Here is a 1,375-nt window from a genome sequence, read left to right on the forward strand (position 1 = left end):
AGATACAGCTAAAGCAGAGCCATTTTTTTAAAAAAGCAAATTTTGTATTAAACTGAAACAAATCTCCATACCTACCTTTTTTCTCAATTTTCCTCTGATATGACAAAATCTCTTTACACCATCCAAACACATAGCTTCTAATCTTCCATTTCCCAACATTTTAATTACCTGAGCATACTCTGAGGGGTTGAGGGGGAAGAATATAGAATACTGTTCAATATTTGTTAAAAGGTCGTAATTGAAATTAGCATACAATTAACAGCCTCATTTTTACTGGTAAACATACATCAAACCATAATTTTTTTTAAAAAGGGATAAGCCTTCATCAACAAAAAAGCTTAAATATTCTACCAAGAAAGTGTTCTTCCAAGGTGATATATATACATATATATCTCTCTAATATAGTTAACATATATTACTCTAAAATAGGTGATATATTCTAATTATACTCAAGCAAACCACAGAACTCCCTGTTGAACAATTTCTACAGCCTCTTCCAGCTACACTTACATACTTTACCACCTTATTTTTAGAGTAAGTAAAAGCCAACAGAAGAATTTGTCTACGATTACAAATGCCATTTCCATGACATGCTATCTCTGTTAATACAAACATTTTAATTTTAAGTAAATCAGTTCACTTTTATCTTCATGACTGAGTGCTCTACTTTAGATATCAAATTTGCTCACTCTAAAATGTAAACTGTAATCCTGGCTTATCAATTTCTCACATTTGGCTAGAAGTCAAATCTTGACTCTTCTTTCCTCCAGAAACTTTAGTAGTAAAAAACCCGTAAGTTAATTAATAATAAGCTTTTATTTACTTTAGAATAACTTGGTGATTATCCTAAAGTTATTTAATAAGAATAATGAACCAAGATAAAATGCCAAATGTTTAAAATATTTCCAAAAGCAATATTCTTTAGGAAGCCACCTTATTCTTTTGCCACTAGAAAATACTGGTAAGATAAGAGCATTAGTCACATGAAGCAGTGTCTTCTAGACTTAAAAACCAAAGGCAGAAGTGCAAGTGAGGAGAAGGAAACATAATTACTACAAAACCCACTCACTACTAAAGTTTATATTAAGAACTAACCCCAAGGAGAGCCTGCACTAATTTATAATTACACTGACAGATAAATTAGAATACACTGTTGGGGATTACATGATGAGCTTCCACTTCTTCAACGTGGGAAAAATAAAACAACAAAGAAGAAAACATGAAAAAAATTAGAAAATTGACCTGAAAACAAACTTCTAATGGAAGTGAGAAATACAAAGGTTAAATAACTGTCTTTTCACAGACAACACATTTTATATATACAATAAAAATGCCAACTTTCTAGTGGCTTGCATGCATACCATGACTACAAGGT

The 1,375-nt window shown here is 31.1% G+C and overlaps 1 protein-coding gene across 1 annotated transcript in view; it reads right to left on the minus strand.

Moving 5' to 3' along the window:
• The window catches only part of LOC103681300 (eukaryotic translation initiation factor 1A, X-chromosomal), a 23,939-nt gene that overhangs the window by 19,494 nt on the left and 3,070 nt on the right, over positions 1–1,375 (minus strand). The window contains exon 3 of the mRNA XM_008710838.2: positions 76–179. Within this exon, the coding sequence (XP_008709060.1) occupies positions 76–179 (104 nt within the window). The remainder of the gene's footprint in view (positions 1–75; positions 180–1,375) is intronic.

Source organism: Ursus maritimus, assembly GCF_017311325.1.
Source record: "Ursus maritimus isolate PB19 chromosome Y unlocalized genomic scaffold, ASM1731132v1 scaffold_Y1, whole genome shotgun sequence".
NCBI lineage: Eukaryota > Metazoa > Chordata > Mammalia > Carnivora > Ursidae > Ursus > Ursus maritimus.